The following is a 25082-nucleotide window of genomic DNA, read 5'->3' as shown; positions in this document are numbered from 1 at the left end:
AATCATTGTAAAAATATAATTCTCCGTTAACGACATTAAACAAATAAGAAGAAGAAACGAAGAATTCGACCCCCACTACCTTTAGATATTGTCGCATATAAGCTCTCTCTTTTGCTTTCAATACACATCTGGCCAAACTGACAATATGTCCAAATGTTACGTCACAATATCAACAAACGACACAAAAAAGAGCATCCACCTGTTCACACATCGAACATTTCTATTCAGACAAAGGTTGCAAAAGAGCTGCCTTTGTATAAATCGTTAAGTCACCTTATATATAATTGCATTAAACTCTAAAAAAATGTTCGCCCTAGTGCACTCATATATGTGGATTTGTGTAATGCAACCAAGCGAAATTGTATATAAAATCCAATTTAAAATATTAACATAAATATATTTTGAAACAAAATTACAAAATTACTTTATACAACCAAGCATATAGTTTTCATTGTAGTAAGAAATGAATCGATATCACACTTTAATGTAACAAAAAATTATAACCAATAATTATAAAAACTTATATTTGAAAAAAAATTATAACCACCTAAGATAAAAGCAGGTATAAAAATTTAACTTTATTAAAAAAATAAATGCCTAACTTGTTTATGTGTTTTATAAAATAAAATTTGTGAAACAATTTATATTAATAAATTACTATAGATTATAATGATAATAACTTTATAAAAGATAAAAAATGTGATTTTCCATTATTAAAAGAGTAAGTTTTTGGATAACTTTTCTATTTGTTAACCTACACAAAACTCATTAATTACAGTTATTATTACCAACAATAAATTAATTAATTAATAAAAATTTTGTAAAATGATTAGCAAAAGTTTCAATCATAAACTCAATAATTTACAAAATGGCGAAAAAGTATTTCTACTAAAATCACGTAATATTAAATTCAACTTGTTGTCATCACAAAATGCAAAATCATTTTTATTTGTCTAAATTACTACCGGTTATTACAAAAAACAAAAGTTGTGATAAAAAACATCCTTAAGTTAGTGACAAAATATTTCACTAAAAAACAATCATTTAAATTTAAAAAAACACCTATATTTTATATTAAAATTTAAACTTAACTTTTGATTAAACAAGCATATAAAATTAAAACTTGTAAAATAAATAATTTTTTTAATACTAAGATATACATTAGTAAACCAGTTATGCTTATCTACAATTTAATTGTATCTGTAATTTACTTTTTTTAGTTTGGAATTATACAAATTTGTTGTTATTAAGATTAAATATTAGAACTCATTTAAAAATATTAAATTTTTTTAAACTTTAATGTTTTAACTAATGCCTTAGTAAACTTTCGATATATTAAACTTTCAGTATTTTAGGTAAAACCGCAAGAGTACTAACTGTTAAAAAAATTACTTAATACTTAAATAAAATGATAGTATAGTAATAATGTTACTTCTGAATATTAATAAACTTAAAAATAACCAAATTATTTAAATAGTATGTTCCAAAGTTAATAAACTAAAACAAACCAAATTCGCCATTTTTTAAATAACACTTTGTAATATATAAACTTGGTGTACTTGTAAAAACCTTCAACTATTTGTTGAACATAAAATAAATATAACAGCTTCACTAAATAAAACTTGATAATAAAATGTATTTAGGCTATTTTACTCTACTTTTTTGAATAAGATAGTTTTGAACTTTATTTTCCTAAGTCTTGCCGGTCTATAGAACATTCAGACAGCAGCCTGTATTGACTTACGCAGTTACACGTACAACAGTAAGTCAATATATTTTCCGCAAACTTTGCAAATACATTTTACGTTTCAAGTTAAACTAAATTCAACCTTTAATCAAAATGTGCAATTTTAGCTCGTTACCAGTTTGTTAATACAAACATACACCCAATAAAAAATAAAAATTTGATTGCGTAACAAAAATGAAGTTTAAAAATTCTTAATCAGAAATGACTCAAAGTTCAAATACCTCAAGCGTCAAATCATTTAACTATTTGCCGCGTTAATGTCACCAATAAAAATTGGTATTACATCAGAATCATTATACTGACTAACTTCCACACCTTCCCTTATTTTTGCTAGAAAGCCTAATTCAGCGCTAAACAGCGAATGACAGCCCCGCGCTGCTTTGAAGTGTACCGGCCAACTCTTGATGCGATATTTGCCTTTTCAAATGCCCGTATCAATTGGTCAATATGTGGGTCTTTTGGCCTAAGCAGCCAGCACCTGGCTAATAACTTCAACTGGTATAGACTCTGCCTGCCCGAAATGTCACCGAGATTAATTAATTAGTTTTTTTTCGCGCATTTACACTGGTTTAAACAAGAGATTGAATATTTTGCTTAGTATAAATTTAAACTTAGGTTGGCATGTGACAAAATTTAAATTATTCACAAAAGTAACAAACTTTTTATAGAACTTCAACAAAACGAAACCAAAATACTTTCAAAATTTGTAAAAAAAAATCATTTGCAATAGGCAAAAAATCAGTCCAAGAATTTTTTTTTTGTCAGAAAGTTTTTTCACCGGAAAATATTTCTATTATACACACATTACACGTGTTTTACTTTACACACGTGTTTATATGTTTGCATTTGGATTTAACGTGGATCAGCACCAAACCTATTTCTCACTCGAGTTGGTTTCACACTTATTCTAATGTAAAGCCGAGAGTCTACGTCTATTCAACTACTGGTTAATCGTTTTCAGCACACCTTATTAAACGTATATTCGATCGACAATAGAAATTAAGTCCTAAAAATTAAAAATTATTTTAAATGGGTTTGTACGATATTTTAATAAAGTTTTGCAAATAAGTGGATTTATTTAAAAATTTACAATAGCAATTTAAATTTAACAATCTGCTGTAATTTAGCACGGAAAGGTAGTCGGTATATTTTATAATTTTTTTAAATTTTTTTAATGCCACATTTTTCATCGCAAAACCTTTTCAGTTGACCACACAAGCTGTTCCAAAAAATAAATAAACATAAATTTTACTCATTTTGCTTAAATTGTCTTTCAACAGTAAGTAAATATGAAACGCGCGTTTAAGACCAGGTAGCCGAAAAATCACTTAACTATCTCTTAAATTAGAAAAATATTTACAGAACAAAATTTTTTAGTAACGTTTTTAAAAAAAAAAGAAAATTTCGCAGTTTGTCATTAACATTTTTGCTATTTTTTCTTTGTTTTGAATAATTGACTGTAAAACAATCATTTTTATTTATTATGAATTAATTTAAATAATATTTTAAAATAATTTTATACAAAAAAAAAATTTCTAATTGCAAAAAATATGTACCATCCTTTACAGTAAAATGTACAGACATCTTTTAAATTAAAAACAAAACCTTAAGGCTTGAAATAAATAAAAATATTAATGTAGAAAATCAGCAAAAAATCAGATGTGGTTAAAAAATAAACTTGAAAAAAATCTAAATGACGAATCCTTATCGTTGTGTGTTTGTGCACCTGAGCCTCGAGTCAAATATCTCGCTTTAAACCAGCTGCTAGCCCAAGATAACTGTGTTTGGAAAACCCGATAAACTGGAGAGCTGTTTGGTACGTTTTGGCGTTTTTAACTCGTTCATTTTGATTTTTTACCGCTGGAAAGCTACTGTAAACATCACAGAAGCTGTTATTGACACTACATGAGTGTTTGGTTCGATTTGAGAATACCTCCCGATGTGGATATGTGATTTAATTGTTTGTCCACTTGAAAAAAAAATTAATAAAGGTGCGTCCGGCATGATTTTTATTGTAAATAAGATATTAATTATTAGATTCTTAAAAAAAATATAAGAAAACGCTATTTTTACTGCTGTATCTGTTGTAACAACTGCAAAATTGTTTTAAATGTGCCTATTTTGTAATCTTATTAAGATAAACCAACCACACAAAGAAACAGCATTTCTTCTATTCCATCTTGTGGTAATAAATTTTATATTTTTAAGATAAGCGTGTCCCATTAGAAGGACAAGCTTAAGATATCCATGAACGACGAGCTTTTGGCTGTTGATGTATTACTGTTGCGCGGTTCGAACCTGATACCTTTTGATTTATAGCTGGGTGCCATAAGCAATAAACCACATCATCCAATTATAAGAAATGTTTTATATTTTTGACAAGAATGTGCTGTTGTCACTCTTTTGAGCTAAGTTAACTGATTTAGCACAGTAGCGCCAACTTGCGAAATGAATTATTAAATTTTACATTTTGTTAGTTTAAATTTATTTACAAAGAAAAAATTAACCAGGGCAAAAAAGAAAAATTAAACAATAAAAAAGAACTTCTACATTTGTTTCACAATTTTTTCGCAATCAAATTTCAAAATCGCATCCGTTGCTCAGACTCATATTTGGTAGACTTTTACTCGACGTTTCAACTTTAAGTACAGGATGATGAAAATCGTGCGAGAAGGAAAATCTTTTTTTTACTTGTATTGGAACAGATAACGGGATATTCAAATCTAAAAAAATTACAAAGTTAAACCCGAGTTTATAACAACTTAAATTCAAAAAAAAATTATTATTAACAGTGTAATACAAAACCAACGCCCTGATATGGCCAACACGCTATTATGTTAGTTAGTACCTTCTTCATCATCGTTCAATATATGATTGGAAAGCTTTGAACTGTGCATACGAGGCGGAAAGTTTTGCAAATTGCTTTTAGAATAGGTTAAAGAATTTTTTGGTACCCTTCTTAAAACCAAAATATAAAATGCTTCTTGAAGTCGTTTGTTGCTGTTTATGTTGTAAATAAACGGATTCATGGCACTATTACAGTATGCAAACCTAGTATAAAAATAAAAACAGTAAAATAAAGTTGGTTATAGCCTTAATGTAAGAATTTCAACTTTACCATAAAGCTTTGTATTGTTACATTACCATTCCATGCATTTCATTATGTTTGGATTAAGATGACACGATTTGCAGAAAGTCAACGTTACATAGGTTTGAAAAAATGGGAACCAGCAAATGAAAAAGGCTCCAAACACTAATCCCAAAATCATGTTTCGCCGTTTTTGCCTAAGATCTGGTACAGCCTGATAAAAAAAATATAAAACGAAATTATAAAATATGCAAAAATATGTTGTAAAAAAAATTTTAAAATTAAATTTTGTTTAGCAAAATATAAAAAACGAAATATTATTATACAAATATTTATTGTTTGCAGCTTATTTAAAACAAATAAGGCCTGAATAATTTAGCAAGATTAAAGTCAAAAAAATAAAAAAAATCGATTTAATTATTAATATTCGATCAACAACTGATTTTATTTTACCCGAGACTTGGTTAAAATACATGATATTCTTCCATAGGTTATGATCATGATTGTTAACGGAATATAAAAAGAACAGGAGACACTAAAAACAATATACCACATCTCATCAGAGTGTCTACATTCTTCATTTATCTATCAATGGTTTAAAACAAGGAATCAATCATAATTTTTTGATAAAACACAAAAACAGTTTATATAAACAAAGTCTATAACTAATCATTAAGTGTGTTAGCAAAGAAATTTAAACAACACTGTTAAATTTTTAAAAGATGTAGGGTCATACCTAATTTGCCAGTCATATCTAATTTGCCAGAAAGTACACAACTACATAGCGGTTGGAGATTTAAACACATTAGTAAAAGTTGGGTGCCATTACAACATTTTTAGCTGGTCGCCTCGTTAAATCATTATATAAAATATTAACCTGGCCTAAAGACTTAGAAAAGAAAAACGCCGGAAAGCAAACTAGTCCAGACCACATCCAAGCAAGTGCAAGCATGCAATAAGCACGTTTAAGTGTATTCTCCTTTCTAAAAAAAATATTACAAAATACTTTTTAATACGTAATTTTTCCTAGGCAGTTATACGCTGTTGGAATTTAACCGGTAAAATATTAAGCAAAATCAATAACAAAAAATAAAGATCTATGAGATAATTAAGGCTAATCAAAACAAAAAAGCTTATTAATCTAATAAAGATTTTGACAAACAAATGGTTTTAATATCGATTTTATTATTGTATTATATAAAACAATTTTTTTTTCTAGTTAAGTTATTTTATATAATTTTTTACCTAAATCGTACGCCTCGAGTAGTAGCCCAATATCGATTAATTGCGATCACGCAAATGTGCCATATACTGGAAGTGCATAGAAATATATCTGTCATCAGCAGACCCTAAACGTAACAAATAATCAGTTGTAAATCCTTCACAGTCGACTGAATTATTAATAATTTCCCATACCCAAGGGCCAGTTGGTAAAACAGGCCTACGCAGTAACAAACAAACTTAAGATTTAACTACGAAAACAAGTTTTGGAAAATACAAAATTAATAATTACCTTACACATGATGTTTCCTAAAGGCCAATAACCCAAAATGTCACGGGTTAGGTTCAAGGGCAATACCAACAGGGCGAGTAAAATATCCGAAAGTGCCATGGAGCACAAAAAGACATTTTGAACTGTTTGCATGCGTTGAAAGTTAATTACTGCTGCAATTAATAGACAATTCCCAAACAAGATTACTACGATAAGAACGATAGCTAAAGGCAATCCAAAAACACTGTAAAATACAAAACAATAAATTGTAAGAACTTATTAAAAATTATTTTCTATTTGCCTAACTTCTCATTCCTGTGCAAAAGATTAGGTAAACCAAATTTCTACATGCCTTATAATTGTCCAAGTAATTCTTACATCATATGCTAAATGAGTGGTATTGTTGTTGACAATCATATTTATTAATTTCTATTTACTAATAAATGATATGAATATGGATTAGGCTAGTATAGATTAGTTGCTACTAAAACCTACTAAAAATCTGCCTTTTTTTAGTACTCGGTCTCCCGCTATCAAATTAAAGTAAATTTATCATTTTCCGATAAACTCAAACGATTTTAAAATAAGAGATTATGAAATCTCTCCTGCTAAACAGTTCATGACGTGAAGTGTAATCCGAACATAAGCCAAAAAGAATAATATTACAAGTACACGTTTAATCTGATCGGCTAAACGTTTTTTTTTCAGATGACAAAACTTCTCTTAAAATTGATTTCCTTTTGACCAGCCAAATATAAGCGTTCCGTATTTGCAATTGACTTTCTTTTTGTTTATGCTAATTTTTTCTTTAGCCCATGAGTTCGTAATTAAAAATTCAGATCGATGGTTATTTATGCTGGACGTATTTTAATTTCCAATAGATTTTACAAATATTATCTTTAACAAACAAATTATAACCGGTGTTTAAATTGGCTGAAGTCTTTCAGGATATAAGTTTAGGGCGCACTTTCGGCATTGCTATTGAATTATGCATTGGTGCAATACCCATATACAATCTTAATTATTGTAATCCCAACACTTGCTTACAAATAAAACCGCTAAAAAATAAAGTATTGCTAATAAATTTACCAATGCATTAAATTTTGATAGGCGATTTAGGTAAATGGTTTAAAATCCAATTACCGTAAAAATATGTATTATTTAAAGTTATACAAAAAGTATTTTTTAATTTTCTTTTTATGATTATCATTAAATTACGAAGAAACTGACAATTACAACAACCTAAGCAAAACAAAACTGTATTTGCATCATATATACCAAAGCCTACCAATTTTTTTAATGAAATAAAAATTGTTTATTTTTTGGCAACACCGTAAACATATCAGCTGTTTTATGACGCTTCGTATGACGTAGAAGAAAAACAATAACAGGAAACTAAGCTACAGTGTAGAAACATAGTTTTGCAGAACTACGTCACTAGAAATCGATTAAAATCGTTAAAAAGGTTGAATACCACATCTAACCATTACTACCTGTTTCAGTTGTCTAAAATTAAATGGTCAAGTAAATGTTTATTTAAAATAAATATTAAAGTAGTGTAACGAGAAAGCACTAAAAAACGCTGTTTTTCGTTTATTAAACAGGTTTGCCTTTGAGAGTTTGAACTCCAAATGTATAATAAAAAATGAAACACAATCAGGCGCGTTATATTAAGCAATATGCAGTGGGTGTGATTGATTATAGCTCACAATATGGGGCAGAAAACCCCAGGAGTTTTTCGTATTCCATTAACAACATTATTGGTGAACCACAAATCTTTCCAAAATATGGAGATTTTACGCAGGCAGCCGTCATGAGAACTTATGGCAATTGGTGGAACAAAACTTTACCCTCTAGTGTGAAATTGGATCCAAGACCAGGGTAAAAAAAAGTTAATCTTTTAGGCCTATTAAAAATTGTAAAAAAAAACGAAGAGAATAATTATTCTTAAACTTCTTATTTTTTGCTGGTAATAATTGTTATTACCAATAAATGACTAAAGAAACAATTGTTTTTTGCACCCCAGGGCACAACCTCTTAAAATCACATATTTACTATACAACTTTTATTATAGGGCAAGACCATTTAAAAGTGAAGATTATATTGACATTGTTTTTAACGAGCCTGTATTTCCATGGTCAATAGCAATATTTGAAACCTACAATCCTGGTGCAATAGTTAGAATACTAGCATTATGCCAACAGTTTCCAGATCAAACAACGCCAAAGTGAGTTTATAATTAAAAGTGAACCCATTTAATATAAATCACACAGTACAAGCTATGCACTACAAATGGTAAATTATGACATATTTAACTACTGATTGACATAACAAACTACTATTACAGATGTGATATAACAAAATTAACTGCTAACATGATTTAAACATAAATTATGATCTAATCTTGATGATGTCATTTCCAATTTTAATCACGACTTGGTCTCGGTGCCACATACTGAAAAGCAACAATAACATACAACATAAAATTAATAATTAAATTTTTTATACAAAACATTTATCTAAATTAAAACTGCTAGCTGCATTTGAGAATTTAAACATTTTTACTTTAAAAACATAAACTTCATACTTTTTTATTGCAGAGAAGATAATAAAGGTACTGGGGTGGATCCTGATATAAGAGGAAAGGCGATTCCCCTGCCTTTAGAATCTGGATACACACACTGGGAGGTATTATGGGATTGCCCACAGACCTCAAGTAACTTGCCACTTGAAGCAAGAATGTTTGCTCCCATTCTAAAGGAAATTAAACACAGGACAAGAATTATTCGACTGGAGTTTTGCCACCAACATCTGGAATATTATACAGAGTTAGATGCGGTGGAGTTAACTGGTAAGTACCCATAAAAATATGTCAAAATGTAATACTAATTTTTTATAATAGGTGGTCAAATGTAATATAACTTTTTTTCTTGACCTTTTTCTTTTACTATACTTATTTTGCTGGTTTAGGAACATTGGCTTTCAGTGGTTCAAGTTCAGTAGATCCTCCAATTTCATTCCTAAACAATCTGATGATCTCTTCCTCTCCCTCTTCAAGTATGGAGAATTTGAACTTTAGTGAATCGAAATGTGAATATATTTCAACACAAACTCTTACCACCCCAGTACAAAATGAGGAGGAGAAAATAGGATCAGATGTAGATGTTTGTGATGATCGATTTCCAAACGGAAATTTTGACCTACTGCCTGCTGAAATTTTAAACAAAATCTTTGGTCTTTTACCATTTCCTGACTTTTGTAGGGTAAGCCAAGTCTGCAAACTTTTCCGAAGTCACAGCTATGACCCAACTCAGTTTACAACACTCGATTTGCATAGATATTGGCATCAGATAACCGATAACACATTTCAAAGTATCATTGCTCGATGTCAAAATATAAAGGGTTGTGTTCAAACATTAAGTTTAAGGTGGGTTGGGGGTGGCCATTCGGTATCTTCCAACGAATTAGTTAAATTTTTTAAAACTTGTGACTTCGGTTGTTTAAATTACCTCGACCTTGCTTCTTCACCTTGTGTCGCTGACGAAACTCTACAAACTTTGGTTTATTACACACCAAATGTCAGTCATTTAGACTTGCAGTCTTGTGATAAGTTGACAGAGGAGGGTATAAGAATACTGCACAAGTTTGAAAACCTCAAATCTCTTAATTTGTATCGAACAAAGGTAAAATTTAAAAAAATCATAAGGCATACTGAATTATTTTAAATTGGTGTAACAATTAAATACAGGATATTTTTATTTAAGCTCATAGTAAACAATCTTTCTTTCCACCTAATCTTTATTGCTTTTTAATACCCATTAGGTTGATGATGCTGGGATTATCTGTATTATTCATTTCAACAAACAACTTCAACACCTCAATATTGGTAGTTGTAACAGCATACAAGATTATGATAGGTATATAAGCCAGATATACAAATATTAATAATTTTTTTTTAAATAAACAGAAAATTACACCTAAGAATTATCTTGGTAAGGCAAATTAAAAAAAAAATTGAACAACTTCATAACTTAAACCAAATCTCATAAAAACTTTTAAAACAACAACATTACACATTCAAGAAAATATTAAAACAAATTTACAGAATAGCCATGGAGTTATCCGAACACTGCCCTAGACTTGTAACCCTAGATTTGTGGAGAGCAAAAAGTTTAACAAGTCAAGGTTTAAATGCAATCACTTCAAAATGTTTTTATCTAGAAGAATTAGATCTGGGATGGTAAATACAAAGCAATTTCCGTTTACAATATTTAAAAAGGGCCTTTGTTGTAATATCTAGATATATTTTTGATTTAGATAGTCTTTGAATAAGTAAATGTTTGAAAAAGATTTATAAATTAATTTTAACATGTTGTACTAGGTGTGGAGCACTTCATAGCAACACAGGTTGTTTTATTAATATGGCCAAGCGTTTACCCAACCTAACAAAGTTGTTTGTTACTGCAAATCGAACTGTCTCAGATGCTGAAATTATTCATTTAGCTGATTATTGTCCAAAACTAAGGTAAAATCAATCTCTAAAAAGCTCACCTAAATATAATGAAAAACAGTAATATATTTTTAAGCTAACACACATAAACAGTCTAAGCAAGAAGAATAGTGTGCTATATATCATAACACTTGCACAGTTTTATTAAATTTAAAGCTAACTGTTTAATTTTTTTTTTCAACAGACAATTAGACGTTCTGGGCACAAGGTTGGTCACTCGCTTTTCTGTAGAAAAACTTTTAACCAGCTGCAGTGCATTAGAATTTATTGATCTTTCTTTCTGCTTTTCTTTTTCCTCTGACCTAATTGAAAGTTTAAAGCTACAATATCCTAAAGTTTCATTCAAGCGAAGTTTTCAAGAGTAAATTTATTCCAATTCCCTTTTTGTACATAGTTTTTTCTTTTGCTAACAAATTGTAAATAGAACAAAATCAATGTTTTATATTTTAATTTATGTTTTTAAGTATTATTTATTTTAGGCAAGGTTATTTTGTAAATGCATTGTAAAAAAAGACTGTGAATTTTTTTTTAAATAATCGCCTTATCCTCATGTAAAAACATTTTCTTTTCAAAATTTTTTATTTTTCTTTAACAACCTTAGTCAAATTACAATCAATAGATGCAAAATATTAAAATGAACATTTTGTTTTATATGTATATAGACTAGATTTTATTAAATATATTATTGTCATTCACCATAGTTTTTATATTATTACCTTTAAATGTGTGTTTAATATATTTGTTATAAATGTTCGAAGTGATGTGGGGTGGGTTTGTGGTGTACAACTTTTAGCTTTCTGCAACTTTTAGTGTAATAATTATGGTAAATAAAAAAATTTTAATTAACTTCTATTTTTTATGAAATATTAGAAATTAAAGAAAATATTAGAAATATTGTGATATGTAAAATTTTTGTAAAACTGTTATCCATACAAACAAATCTTTAAAAAATTTAAATAAAAAGTTTTAGAAAAGCCTACCTTTCTGTTATATAAAAACATATTTTTTAACTTATGCTGTCATTAAGTCATTCTGGGTCAATGATTAACATTTACTGCACGTTATTTACTTACACTATTCTTAGAAGCAGCTGTCCTAAGCATTACTTACTTTTTCTTCATTTCCTGTATAGGTTAAATTTTATTAAATATAACGCAGACAGGTATATTTATGATTTTATACTACATTTTAAAGTCCTCTAGCAAAACAAACAAGTTTTATATTAAGGATATCAGATATTTTTACAATGAAGATTATAGTTGCTGGAATGTCAAAAACTGGTACAAAATCAATGGCATCAGCTTTAGAGATTTTGGGTTACAAAGTTTATGATTTTGTTGACCATTTTGATAATCATGAGCAATACTGGGACAAAATATTGAATTATGGTGGTTGTAGTAATGACTTTAAAGAAATGTATGAAAATGTGGATGTGGTGACAGATATGCCAGCTTGTTATTATTGGGATGAAATCCACAAAGCATTTCCTGACTCAAAGGTAGGCAGTTTATTAAGTAAAAAAAAAGTTAAACTATCATAACATTCAAATTATGTAACAATTTAACTAAATGTCTCTTTCTAAATGCAAACCAACACAACCTTTTTAAAAACTTAAGATTATTCTCACTGAAAGAGATGTGGACTCATGGTACATAAGCCTTATGAAACAAATGAATATCATGTTTACACCTTTAAGTTTGTTTATGATTAAATTATCATGGACTGGAAGAAGAATGAGCAGATTTATTGACTCTTTTGGTAAAAAATAGTCATTTAACTAAACCATTTTAAATCTATTTTAACTGTAAAAGTAAACTTCTGTTAAAAACTGGGTTCAAAATTTTTTTCATAAATTAAGCACAAAAAAGTTTGTCATTTTTAGGTAGAGTCACATTTGGTGACAAACCAGTAGCAACATCATTTATTCCACCACATAACAATGAAATGTTAACAAAAATGAAGTACAGAAGACATGTTGCAAACATTCTTCAGGTACAAACATATTTTAAAAGTTTAAATTAGGCCTACCAATACCTAGAATTTTTAACTTTATTTTTTTCAATACACCTACAGAATGCACCAAAAAACAAATTACTAATCTACAATGTTAAAGAAGGCTGGAAACCACTTTGTGAATTTCTAAACCTCGATATTCCTAATGTGCTATTTCCACACAAAAATATTAATGGTCAATTATATGAAAATCAACTAAAAGTCAACCCGACAATGTTAAGAATCCAAAAAGAAATTCAATTTACAATTTTAGTAATACTGATAATCGTTTTAGTAATTGGATATAAAATTTATGCCAATTTTATAACTTTTTAGAAAAAATACATTATCTAATGTAAAACATTAGACAAATTTACGACACACCAACGTATTTACAAAACTTAAGTTTTGATCAAACTTATGTCATTTCTATTTAAAAAAATTAAATTTTACTTTACTAAATTTCTTTGTACATATGTATACATTTTTCCCTTTTTAACATTAATTTTTTTTTAAATGTATAAATAAAATATAAACTGTAATTACCTTTATTTCTATTTTCATTTTTTTGTTTCATTGTTAGTGATGTTTCCTGAAAAAAGTGAATAACTTCGACTTCAAATAAGTGTTTGGGTTTATACTTTTCCCCCATGGACCATGATCAATATAAAATTACAATTATTTTAAACCATACTGAAATCATACATTTATTAGTCACCAAATTTCATTTAAATTCACTTGTTTGGGAAAATAAAAATAATTTTAAACCTTTAAGCTAATAACAAAATTAAACTTCACTACAAAAACGCGCCTTATTGAATTTGAATAACAAACACACGTGGCAAGTGTACGTAAAGATTATCAAGCCACTTTAAGACACGTTAGTTGCGTTTTAATATGGGTAAATACTTACACTTTTAAAAATCATCGTTTGATGTGTTTTTATGTAAATATGTGATTTTAATAGTAGTTTAATAAATATATAAATGTTTTATTATTAGTTTAATATATGCATACTTATTAGCTTTGGTTCAAGTATTATACTGTATATATTATCAAACTACGTTACATATTAGCCTAATTTAAGATACAACAAAATAGTTTTTTTTTAGAGTGTCTAAGTATAAACTTTAAATTAAGTTTAATTACAGAAAATAAAATTTTTATAATTGCAATTTTATTTGCATGAAATTTATTTTATTGCACTGCATTTTAATAACCCAACCCTAACAACTGCCACCAAAGAAACAAAACACAGTTGTATAATCGTGGAAGAAAAAAAAACAAAATAGTTAACGTTGACAAATTGAAAAACCTAATTATTAAAGTAGTAGTTGCACAATAAACAATAACTACCATCTTTTATAATATGCATGGTTCAGCTGACTATTTTAATAGCTCTTAAACAGACACAACTTGCAACTAATAGAAAACTCTTGCAAAAAACTTTCAAGATACTATTAAACTTTGTGTACAGAATATTAAAAATATTTACAGTTGTATTAGGAAAAGGCACTTTAAAAACTTAAATAAAAGCTCTATATTGTTGGCAACATAAAAAAAGAAAACCTATTAAATAAAAACATTAACCAAAAGCTTATTTATTCTTTTGAGAATACTGTAACATTTTTAATTTAATTTTATTGGCCATCTGTTTGCATTATCTTCAAAATACTTTTTGATTGTGGCATAATTTTTTTGAGTCCAGTACCAGTTAATCTGAGAGGTTTCGATGGCTTGTTTAATGTATTTGTAATTTGAAATTCCTTTCGTTTCAAAAAAACTTTTGGCCCCCTCTACATCACTTGGTTCCATTACGTGACCTAATTTCAAAAAAAAAATGTTTATATTATTTATACAATAAGCTTTGCTTTACAAAATATTATAGTTGGGCAGATATTTAACTAGTTTGTGCAAGAAAGGCCATGTACTGTAAATAATATTATTTATTTGGTCATTTAATTGAACTTAAAGTATACATATTTAGTTACAGATAATTCATACTTGACACTTGCGGACTTCAACTAAAAAAATAGTAATGTGAAAACTCACACAAGAGCATACCCATTTTTGCCCTCTTTCACACTTTTACAATCATAAAAAATACTTAAATTCACTTACTCATACAGTTACTAACTATACTTCGCATCCCGAACTGTGCAACAGGATTCACTTTAATAAATTCGGCCCAATGTTGCTTTACAAAACTCCATGTATAAGATGCTCCCATTACATGAGTTGTCAGACCTCTGATTACCATAGATTGATCCTAAAAATAAAAAAAAGCTTTTGTAAATATTGAAGTTAAAAATTGGTTTGTGTAAACTTATTTTACCTGTGATTTAATGTTTTCGCCACTAAGTAATTCAGTTTGCAGGAAACTAATCTTTTTAAAGTTTTCTATAATAGTAACAGCAAAAAGCAACTTTTGCTTTTCGTTAGCATCTGTTGAGTTAACAAATTTATCCCACATGGCTTCCCAATCCTCTAATGTACCATGTTCAGAGGCTTAAAATTAAAAAAAATTAACATTTTTAAATTGTTTCAGTTCATTTAAAATTGCGGCATTTAAAAACAGGTTGTTATTTTTTTTTATTTATTTAAAGATCATATTTAATATGCTTTTATTTCTTCCAAAGACACACAAACATAATTAATGTTTTAGTATACCTGCTGCAAAAACAGTTGAAGCATCGTCTGAGTTTAGATTACTTGAGTTTTGTTTCCACAATTCAAATCTGCTCAATGCCTCATTGACACACAACTCATACCCACAACTAGTTACAAGTTATTAACAATAAAGTTAGATAACCCAAAAACATAGAATGGAAATACAAATTAAAGAAAAACTGTTTATTAATAGTAATGAATGAAATTAACATTAAATGTTTGTTTTTAACAACTTTTAATCGATTTTTTTATAACATACCCACAAACTGTTCGGACAACTTGGGATTGTAACTTAGCTTCATCTCTTCCAAGTTTCGATTTATCTTTCCAGGCTAGTTTGTTGTATAACGGCAACAGCAAATCAATGATGTAACTGTTTAACAAATTTACCAAACTATCATCAAAGTGGTACCTAAAAAAAATCAAACTTATTAACAGTTTTACCTTAACATCACTAAAGTTGTATCTAAAAAAAAAAAAATTTTATTTCAAATATATATTATTTTTTGAAAATAATGTTAAAGAAATCTTACTTTATAATGTTTTTGATTGATAATAATCTTCCCAAAGCCACAGTCACTGGTGCATACGAAGTTTCCTTTTTTAAATATGCAACCAAGTTAAAAATATGATCGTATTCTAAAGTAGAAAGAGCCCCAGCAGAGAAGGCATCACTTAATAAACTAGCACGATTGCTGATCGTCATAACTTCATGGTTATTCGTCATTTGATCTATTAAATTTGTCCACATTTTGTCATCGTAATTCACCTTAAATAAAAACAAAATAATTATTTTATTGTGTAACTATATAAACCATGTTGAAAAATTGTAATTGTCAATAGTAATTTATCACTTAACCACTAGCACTTACTAACAGACACCGGTACTCAAAATATTTTTTATTTGCACAGCAGCTAATAGGCTATTGCCAAACACTACAATATATGTTTTAAATAAGGAGTATTTATACTATATTTATAACATAAAACATAACCTACCTTATAATACCCAGTTTGGTTGTGGTTAAACTTTATCCATGTAAACCCAGGTTTGGGTACTGAAAACGTAACTGTTGTTGAGTTCATGAAAAACCTTGTAGGTTTATATGGGGATTGATTTGTGACATAGAGCAATGGTATTTGCCAGTTAGAACCAATTTGAATATCCTGATCGTCGATTTTGGTTTTATAAAGAAATCGGGATTGTTTTAAGGTAACCTAAAAACAAAAACATTTAATAAGGTATTATCAAAGAAAATGGTTACTTTTGAAAAAAAACTAATAAAAAAATAATGCTTAGCTAATAAAAAGAAAATGTTGCAAAGTTTTATTTTGGGTTTTAAACTAAATTATGTTTTGTTTTCAAATGCTTGTAATTTTCTAGCTAACTACTAATTTACCTGATTGTCTTTAACAGTAACATCCACTATAGGAAAACCAGGCATATTTGTCCAAGTATTCATCATTGTCTATACAACAACAAAAAAAAACTCGAACAAATTTAAAAAAAAAACTTTCTTGTTTTTTACATTAATAAAATTACTTAACATTTTTAACATTAATGAAACCACTTTGAAGTAAATATAAAATTATACCTGTATTCCTTTAATTTCAGAGGCCTCACTTATAGCAGTTATTAAATCTTGGTTAACAGCATTTGAATATTCGTATTTTTTTAAATAAATATTCACTCCATTTTGAAAATCTTCATGCCCAATATAATTTGCTAACATTGAAATAACACAAGCACCTTAAAAAAAAATTGTTTTTGCATTTTGCATTTAACAGAAGTTTAAAAATTTAATTGGTTTAAAAACTGGGCCTTTTATTGGAATTCTTATTCACAGGAAACTACCTGTAATTTGACCGTCCCATTGAAAAAAAAAATAATGTAAAAATATAATATAAAAGGAGTGTCATTGACTGTTATTAATATTAAAAAAACAAGCATAAATAAAAATTATAAATTTAACAAAAAAATAAATTTTAAAAGTAAATAGAAACCTTTGTCATAACTTATGCTATCAAACATTTCTTCAATTTCTTCTTTGCTGTCAACAGACACTGAGATAGGATGAGTATATCTGGACGAATCAGTACTCATAGCTCTTTGCATGTGGCCAAGAGCAAAAACTGACATGTAATTCCAAGATGGCTCAACTTTATCAACCCCAACATATTCCATGTAACTTGCAAATCCTCGAAATTTTAAAAAGAAAAGTTAAAACGAATTACAATTTTTTTAATGCCTAGTAATAAGTAAAGCACTTTTTTTAAGTATAATTTTTAAACCACTGTTGTTTCAATACATATCAAATGCCTATTTTTTTGATTTTTTTTTTTACCAAATAGCAATTTGGAAATATATTATTGGTAATACCAAATTTTTTTTTTGATTTTTTGGTAATAGCAATTTGGCAATATATTACAATTTTAACAAAAAATCTTACTAGATATAGATTATTACAATAAAATTCACTAAACTATTTCACAAATAAGCGCAATTCATAAAGACAAATATATAGCCAATTAAATATTGTAGTAGTGCAATACAATCTAAATATACTCTTCATTTTTTACCTTCATTAAGCCATAAATCATTCCACCATTCCATTGTGACCAGGTTACCAAACCACTGATGCGAGAGTTCGTGTGCAATCACCTTAGCAACCCATTCCTGGTCAAATATAGAAGAAACAGCTGGATCATACAATAATGCCGTCTCCCTGTATGTTACTAAACCCCAGTTCTCCATCGCACCTTAACATAAAACATTAAATTGATTAATGTTGGATAAAAAGAAAAACAATTTTTAAACTTTATATAAATAAAGTTCAAAAACTTTGCCAGGCCAGCTAAAAGTATACTGACTGCATTAATATTAGTATATAACAGTTAAGTTCTTGTCAAATGGCATATTGGATAGATACGATTTTGCTTTTGGTTTTTTTCAGTTGGTTAGTTATAAATATTTAAAATACCTGCTGCAAAATCTGGAATAGCGGCTAGGTCAAGTTTAGGCAAAGGAAACGGAATTTGGAACAGTTTTTCATAATACGATAAAACGTTCACAGCAAATTCCAAAGCAAATTGACATTGGTGAATTTTGTCAGGTGGGGCATAAATCGAAACCTTAAAAAAATGTTTTTGTAAAAGTTGTTAAAATAATATAAGATGACACAGTTATATATAGCATGATATATTCTAATAGCACAGATATTTAAAAGACTAAATTTGGAAAGTGAATTAAAATTTATAAAATTCCCCTCTATTTTAAAGGCTATACAAGTTTTTTAAAGGCTATGAATGCAACCAACATAACGTGATTCAAGAAATAAAATAAACAGTTAATTTATAACAAACAGTTTTTATAATCACCTCCACTTTGGACATTTTTTGTGAAATTTTTTGAAAGTCAGATATTAAAAAGGCTACCAAATAGGTGCTCATTTTAACCGAGGTTTTAAACTTGTCAACTTTCAGGTCTGTCCAGTAGTCTTCTGTTGTGAAGGGCATGTTTGATAAAGTGTGATACTCTGTTGTTCGTACTATGGATAAACTAAATTTGGCCTAAAACAGTTCAATATGAATTAAACTGTTTGTGCACTACCACAGAATAATTTAGATAAATTAATTATTAACATAAAATTTAATTAAATTTATATATATATAAATTTAAATTTTCACTTTTTAAAATGACCTAAAAATTTCTAACAAAAAAGGATTTAATATAACTTTTATTATTTTGTTTTGGTTGGTAAAATCATAGTTTACCTAATTTCTAGACAAAAAAAGGTTCTATAATAATAGCTAAGCATAAAACAACGTAGCAGTAGATAGAAACCATAAATAATGCATGGCTATGACTTCTCATGTTTAAGTCAATACATAGGCAATGAATACTGAACTTGGCCACAAATTAAAAAAATATATATTATAATGGATAAATTTGTTTGACAAATTATAGTATGATATTTCATAAATGCTTGAAAACTATATTAAATAAAAGACCAAAGATTAAAAAAAAGTGTGGCCTAAATAATTAATTGGAAAAATATTATATATACAAATAAATTTGATCACCTATGCATTTGCAGAAGACCAAACAAAATCTTATTTTCATTATCAATTTGAGTTAAACTAGTTAACCCTATGTAATTTAGAATATATTAAAGACTGTTTTATTTTTTTACCTTGAAGTTAGGTTCATCAAAACAGGGAAAGGCAGCTCTAGCATCAACACTTTCAAACTGGGTTGTTCCAATTACTAATTCCTTGCCACTAGGTTTTTTGTATTTACTCAAATAAAACCCGTCCAAAACAAAAGTCAGGTTGCCAGAAAATTCCAAAAAAATGTTATAACTTTTTCCCTTTGCTAAAGTTTCACCAAAATCTAACGAAACCATTTCGTTCTTTTCGCAAAACATCATTCTTTGCACAACCTTCGACTTTGCTTTTTCTGTGTTTTCCTTAATTTCAACTTCGGTAATTTTTTGACCTCTTGAGTGTAAGATAATTGTGTTTGTGTTTTGCTTAATTGTTACAATAATGTTGACCGATCCGAAGACATTATCTTGAGTAAGGTTAGGGTGCAAAAAAACGTTGTAAGAAACTGGGATTGCATAGGTTGGCAACCTGTGTAAAACAAAAAAAAAACTAACAAAAACAGATTTTTTTTCTAAAATATAAATTAAATAAATAAATATATATATATAATTTTAATTGGTGTAAAAATGATATATATATATTTATTTATACCATTAAAAACCATTAATTGGTGTAATAGATGTTAGTAAAATGCCATTAATAATAAGTCACAATACAATGCTATATTTAAATTTATATACATATACATAGATTATCTAAAAAAAACAAATATAACTAAAAGTAGTATTGTTATCACAAACACAAAAAATATTCATGATAGAATAATAAAATCTACCTATATTTTTGCCACGGAAAAAGTGATTTGGTTGATTTGTCATAGCAATAATCATTTTTTATTTTTTGTGTATTTGAGCCTTGATCTAAAACAACAAATAATTTATATTGAATATATATACAAAAATCTTGACCTCTTACAATCAACCACTATTCTTAAAGTAAACTCTTTCGTTTATAATATAAAATTTATTTAGTAAGTTTATATTTTATTTACCTTTATCATGTGTGTCTCCTTCACATTTTCTATATCCCAACCCAATATTGACCAACATAATTAAACATACTCCAATAAACAGGACTGAGACCAGGGAATATTTGTATTTTCTTTCTTCTTTGATTAAGTCAGAAGAGCTTGTTGTTCTTGGCATGGACCTGTAAAATAAATAGAGCAATTATTAAGTAACACAAGAAATAAAATTTATTTAAAACAAAATAAAGAGTTTGCCTTTTTATATTAAAATTAAGTAAATATTATAAAAAAAAGATAATTTTACATAAAATCTTCCAAAAAAATCAAAGTTTGTCTGAATAAAAGTCTTTTTTAAAAGTTTAACATACCATTTTCTATTTCGCAAAAAAGTGCCCATTTTGGAAATAAAATATCCTGCCTTAGTTTTAACCACTAAAATATTTCAAATATAATCTGCCAAGTGCTAACTTACTTATTTTTCACTTAGCCTACCCCACACATACTACTAGTCTATTAAAGATTTTTCCTAACACCTTCAGATTTTAAATGTTTACTTAAGGTGGAAAATACTTTAAAAGTAAACAAAACATGGGTTGAAATTTTTTTACAACGTGTGTTTACTTTTAAACTAGGAATTTAATAAAAGCTGAAATTTTAACCCTAATCGTTGAAATTTTGTTGAAATTTTACCCTAATCCATACTTATCAGAAAAGTTGTGCTTTACATAAAGCTTGTTGTTGTACTTACAAAAAAATTAAATATCATTTTGTATTTTCTAATCTAGATTAGCATTTTCTTATTTTACTAAATTGTAACTTAAATTTCAGTAAATATTAAATTTCAGTAAAACATCATTAAAATTTGAATCTTATTTAACCTGTTAGTATTAGAAGCTCTAGGTTCATTATGATCTCCTCCCAATAGTCTAACATTTACATCATCATTTTCAATTTCGTTCATCATGATGTCTTCTTCTCCTTCTACATTCCAACCCCAAGTATCACTTTCCATTCCTGTAAACAACTGACTTTAAAAACTAAACTTTTTTAAAGTAACATATGGTAATAGGATGTGGGTTGCGAGAGGCTGGTTAAAAGTTAGTTATTCACCTTATGGCCTAAATGCCTATTTATTTTTTGTTTTAAACAAAACAAATTTATTGTACTGTTTCCTTTAAATGGTATGTAAAATAATTAATATACATATTAGGCTACAAAAGTGTAAATAAGAATTATATTTTTAATTTAATGCTAAAACTTGATTGAAAAATATTGATTGTAATGTAGCTAGTATATATAGATAACAGCCAAATATTTATTTATATTTGTTTTATTTAAGCAGTTATTTTAGTACCTAGGTGACAATAAAACTGTTTGCTAGTCTTTATAAATCCTAGTTCAAATAGTAAATAGAAGTTTTATTAGGCAATAATGCATTAAAACTAAGCAAGTGTTTTACACTTTTTTAGATTAATAGCTGTGTCATATTAAAATAGCCTACCATAAAAAATTTTAAGAAGTGTAAAGTTATTTAAATAAATAACTTTTAGTTAAGCAAAAAATCTGATGTTATACTGACCTGTGTATCGTTTCCTTACTGTATTGCCAACTTTCCTATTCATAAAGAACCTAACTTGGTACCTAAGAATACACAACACAAAATCTAATTATAATACATTTTAATTTGAAACTCAATAAGCCAAATTTTTATGCAGTACAGTTTCATGCAAATTCGTATTCGAGTGGCCAAATCTATTTGTTATACACAAAACAAGTAAACAGTAAACACCAAATGCTTTTAACATGATGAATGAAACATTCACCGTGAGACATCACCAATGCGAATGTAACATCACAAAAAACTCATAACATCACAATTCAACATAAATCCGCCATAAAATAATACAGTGTTCAAAAAATGATGGCTTATTTTTTTTTTTTTTCAGTTTTAGGTTGTATAAAACGCTTTTCAAGTTAGCACTGTGAATTTGCACATTTGTTAATCAAGACTCGGTGGTTAAAAAGACGTCGATAGATACAAAGTAACAGGTGTCGTTAGACACCATTCTCACGCAAGAAACTCATAAACAAAATGGCAGCTACTAGCTTCAAAAAACGTAAAAAATAAAAAAGCAAAAAAAGGAAAAAACACACTGCAGTATCCCCCCCGGAGCATCATACACTAAAAAAATAAAAAATAGAGGTAGACATCATCTGACCTCTTTTAAAAGCAATTTAACATTTTCATGTAACAAACTGAACTTTTTAAACCCAATATAGCAGCTGATGTTTACTCTTTTTTTATAGCCACAAGATGGTGTTTGCCTCGAAATTACAATTTACAAAATTTAACAGATTTAGCCGAAAATACAACATGAATGGAAATAAAATGGAAACACCAAAAACCGTTAACAAAAAAGTTATTAAAGCCATGAGCAGGAAAGCTATGTAATTTATTGTTTGTGTAATTTTTGAACTCCTTATTGGTTTCCAGTGGGTGTCGGGTTAAGTGGAACCAGATTTTGGCGCTCACGCACTTTTCCAACTCTCTCCGCTTCCTTAGCCTTGGCCAGAAGCTCCCGAATCTTGCGTTGTGCAGACTGAATTGCAAAAAAGTGACCGACAATTTTGACTGGCACCTCCTCGAGACCTTCAGTTTCTGTTTGTCGTGGGATCACAACTTCAGAGCTTGTTAGACGTTGCAGCTCTCTGACGTTGTTTCCACCTTTTCCAATAACTCGGCCAACAATCATGGCCGGAATTGTGATTTCAGAAGTTAAACGATCATCTACTTCATTAAAGAAGCCTTCCTGCTTAAGCTTGTCGAAGATGCAGAATTGAGACTTCCACTGACCTTCCGGATTTCCCATGATTGTAACTCGCCTCTGCTTTTCGTCATCACCCTCTTCTGGAGGAACTATCTTAATCGAAGCATTGGCGATGCGAGAGATGTTGCGAATATGGGTTCCTTTGCTTCCAATCATGGCACCAACTGCTTCCGATGGAATGTAAAGAGTGCATGTTTCACTCATCTGAGCTCGTTGTTCCTGATTAAAGCCTCCTTGGCCACGATAGCCAGGAGTATTCATGTACGAAGCTGGCATGCCATAGATTGGATCTCGTATAGGGGGGTATCCACCTTGAAGACCCGGAAACATATTCATCTGATTTAAACCAGGGTATTGTTGTGGTTGTTGGTAAGCTACCATCATGTCATTTTCGTAGCAACTGCGAAGCTTCTCCATCAACAAAAGCTCAGCTTCTGCACATTTTTCACTTTCTCCGTGTATAGCAATCGTGCGTTCTGCATTACATTGTTGCATTTCTGCCATGCTGTTTGAGATTGCAATCTTTGTGTCTACTTTTTCCTGGATTGCTTTTAGATTGCGACCTTCTTTTCCAATAAGTCGACCAATTAAAGAGTTGTGAGCCAAAATCTTGAGAGGAACATCTTCATCATTCCATGTCCCGGCAGCAACTTTTGCATTCTTGTCTTCTTCACGAACAATTTCTAAAATTGCACCAACTGCTGCATTACAAGCTTCAGGTGTGCCATTTATTGTTATTGCTTTTTCTGTAGCACCTGGGTTATCCTTGCGATGAACATCAATTCGAGCATGAGTTTTCTGTGTGATTGCACGAATTGATTCACCACCTTTGCCAATAATAGCACCAACATATTGACTGGGAACCAGCATTCTGGTTGGCAATTCTGGCACATTTTTTGGCCGTTGATTGCCCGCAAATTGCTGTCCGGGTGAAGCTCCGTTACCATTATTGTAATTTCCATTGGTATATCCTCCATTGGGGAAGCGATTTCCAGGACCTCTTGGTGGTCGAGAAGCATCAGCTGGGTCGGGCAATAAAGTAACTTTTAAAATGCTACCTTCGACGGATTTTCCATTCAAGTCGCGGATTGCTGCTTGAGCCTCCACTCTTGTACTATAAGTGACCTTTACCGTAGCAGTGTCAGATTCAGTTGAGACCTGTTCGCAGTTTTCAACTGTTCCAAATTCAGCTAATAATTTATCTAGCTCTTCCCAATTCAGGTGAGAAGGAATATTGCGAACTTGCACCTTTTTACTTCTTGAGCCACGTGGCACACTATGCTCAACACTCATTTCCTTGCCGTTAAAATTGTATCCGTTTAAATGCTCGATTGCTCTGTCTACTGATGGTGCGTCTTTGCAATCTGCAAATGCAAATCCCTTTTGGTTTACAACAACGTTGCTTAATTCGACGTTGTACAGATTAAAAACGTCGCAAAGTGTTACTTGCGTAACGTCTTGTGGAAGGTTGCCAATGTAAATCTTGTTCATATTTTCCAGATTGATAGATTTGACCGTTAAAACGCGAAATTGACGAAAATTCTGCTTTCCTATTCCAAGTTTTCCTGATCTGTTTCTCAACGTGGTTGGTTTCCGAAAAGTTAACCTTTCAACCCAAAAA

At 29.1% G+C, this 25082-nt stretch overlaps 4 protein-coding genes across 4 annotated transcripts; 2 read left to right on the top strand and 2 right to left on the bottom strand.

Annotated features, from left to right (window-relative positions):
• Positions 1-7743: 7743 nt before the first annotated feature.
• LOC145756606 (F-box/LRR-repeat protein 4-like) lies at positions 7744-11760 on the top strand. Its single transcript, XM_082572380.1, has 8 exons — positions 7744-8208; positions 8402-8554; positions 8928-9178; positions 9298-10010; positions 10150-10244; positions 10433-10567; positions 10709-10852; positions 11022-11760. The coding sequence occupies exons 1-8, from the start codon at positions 7973-7975 to the stop codon at positions 11200-11202; spliced, it is 1908 nt and encodes a 635-aa protein (XP_082428506.1). The 5' UTR covers positions 7744-7972; the 3' UTR covers positions 11203-11760.
• Positions 11761-12083: 323 nt separating this feature from the next.
• LOC145749539 (uncharacterized) lies at positions 12084-13183 on the top strand. Its single transcript, XM_082565368.1, has 5 exons — positions 12084-12335; positions 12454-12595; positions 12720-12829; positions 12911-13102; positions 13166-13183. The coding sequence occupies exons 1-5, from the start codon at positions 12084-12086 to the stop codon at positions 13181-13183; spliced, it is 714 nt and encodes a 237-aa protein (XP_082421494.1).
• Positions 13184-14037: 854 nt separating this feature from the next.
• On the bottom strand, positions 14038-22268 carry LOC145763555 (endoplasmic reticulum aminopeptidase 1-like). Its single transcript, XM_082575025.1, has 18 exons — positions 22213-22268; positions 21512-21647; positions 20658-20815; positions 20442-20526; positions 19693-20134; positions 18878-19069; positions 18481-18631; positions 18080-18259; positions 17504-17698; positions 17095-17249; positions 16900-16968; positions 16499-16717; positions 16033-16268; positions 15759-15911; positions 15500-15606; positions 15165-15337; positions 14951-15098; positions 14038-14652 (listed from the first exon to the last, which is right to left on the bottom strand). The coding sequence occupies exons 1-18, from the start codon at positions 22253-22255 to the stop codon at positions 14459-14461; spliced, it is 3036 nt and encodes a 1011-aa protein (XP_082431151.1). The 5' UTR covers positions 22256-22268; the 3' UTR covers positions 14038-14458.
• Positions 22269-22274: 6 nt separating this feature from the next.
• LOC145763556 (insulin-like growth factor 2 mRNA-binding protein 1) lies at positions 22275-25082 on the bottom strand. The gene has a single exon (XM_082575026.1). The coding sequence runs from the start codon at positions 24950-24952 to the stop codon at positions 23114-23116; it is 1839 nt and encodes a 612-aa protein (XP_082431152.1). The 5' UTR covers positions 24953-25082; the 3' UTR covers positions 22275-23113.

This window comes from Corella eumyota, chromosome 1, assembly GCF_963082875.1.
Source record: "Corella eumyota chromosome 1, kaCorEumy4.1, whole genome shotgun sequence".
Lineage (NCBI taxonomy): Eukaryota > Metazoa > Chordata > Ascidiacea > Phlebobranchia > Corellidae > Corella > Corella eumyota.
This window is presented reverse-complemented; position numbering and strand designations above follow the sequence as displayed.

Bases quoted from the DNA above. Each gene is read 5' to 3' on its own strand.
- LOC145756606 (XM_082572380.1), top strand. From the start codon at position 7,973: ATGAAACACAATCAGGCGCGTTATATTAAGCAATATGCAGTGGGTGTG. The intron at 9,179-9,297 runs GTAAGTACCCAT...TTGCTGGTTTAG, and splicing joins AGATGCGGTGGAGTTAACTG to GAACATTGGCTTTCAGTGGT. The intron at 10,011-10,149 runs GTAAAATTTAAA...AATACCCATTAG, and splicing joins TTAATTTGTATCGAACAAAG to GTTGATGATGCTGGGATTAT.
- LOC145749539 (XM_082565368.1), top strand. From the start codon at position 12,084: ATGAAGATTATAGTTGCTGGAATGTCAAAAACTGGTACAAAATCAATG. The intron at 12,596-12,719 runs GTAAAAAATAGT...TGTCATTTTTAG, and splicing joins CAGATTTATTGACTCTTTTG to GTAGAGTCACATTTGGTGAC. The intron at 12,830-12,910 runs GTACAAACATAT...ATACACCTACAG, and splicing joins ATGTTGCAAACATTCTTCAG to AATGCACCAAAAAACAAATT.
- LOC145763555 (XM_082575025.1), bottom strand. From the start codon at position 22,255: ATGAATAGGAAAGTTGGCAATACAGTAAGGAAACGATACACAG. The intron at 20,527-20,657 runs GTAAATAAAATA...TTGTTGTTTTAG, and splicing joins AGGAGACACACATGATAAAG to ATCAAGGCTCAAATACACAA. The intron at 17,250-17,503 runs GTTTCTATTTAC...TTTTTTTTTAAG, and splicing joins TAGCATAAGTTATGACAAAG to GTGCTTGTGTTATTTCAATG.
- LOC145763556 (XM_082575026.1), bottom strand. From the start codon at position 24,952: ATGAACAAGATTTACATTGGCAACCTTCCACAAGACGTTACGCAAGTA.